General features: G+C 67.2%; 1 protein-coding gene across 1 annotated transcript in view; it reads right to left on the minus strand.

The window, feature by feature from the left end:
• Positions 1 to 250: 250 nt before the first annotated feature.
• DPH1 (diphthamide biosynthesis 1) overlaps positions 251 to 521 on the minus strand; it is a gene marked incomplete at both ends in the record, with an annotated part of 4,344 nt that continues 4,073 nt past the window's right edge. Inside the window, one exon of the mRNA XM_010190606.1 lies at positions 251 to 351. Coding sequence (XP_010188908.1) covers positions 251 to 351 — 101 coding nt within the window. The remainder of the gene's footprint in view (positions 352 to 521) is intronic.

Below are 521 nucleotides of genomic sequence, written 5' to 3' on the forward strand. Positions count from 1 at the left end.
GGAGGACCAAGCCACCATGAAGCCCCGCAGCAGCCCCCCAGGAAAGGGAGTGAGGTCCCCACTGTGCTGGGGCCAAGGAAGGTTACATCCCCGCTGCCCAGACACCCATCACCTTTGTCCCCTCCCCGCCCCATGGGCACAGCAGCTGTGGGGGTGCACGGTGCCAGGGCCTGCAGGACAGATGTGACAGGGATGGGGCACGCTGGGGATCCCGGTGTGGGGGCCTGAGGTGGGGGTCAGCAGCACTCACGCATCCACGTCAGGGAAGAGCCGCAGTTTGCTGGGGAAGATCTCAGACAGCAGCACCCGCACGAAGGGACGGCCCAGGGCGCGGAGACGCGACTCCAGGTGCTGTGGGAGAAAAGGCACCCGGGGAAGCTGGGGCAGCCCATAGCAACCCCGTCACACCCTGCCCACAGCCCCTTCCTGGCTACCAGACCTTCTGTGGGTCCCAGCCCTGCCCCACAGCCATGTCCCATTGGCAGGGCAGGGGCCAGGGAAGGGAGTACAGACCACCGCCC

This window comes from Mesitornis unicolor, unplaced genomic scaffold (genome assembly GCF_000695765.1).
Source record: "Mesitornis unicolor isolate BGI_N332 unplaced genomic scaffold, ASM69576v1 scaffold34088, whole genome shotgun sequence".
NCBI lineage: Eukaryota > Metazoa > Chordata > Aves > Mesitornithiformes > Mesitornithidae > Mesitornis > Mesitornis unicolor.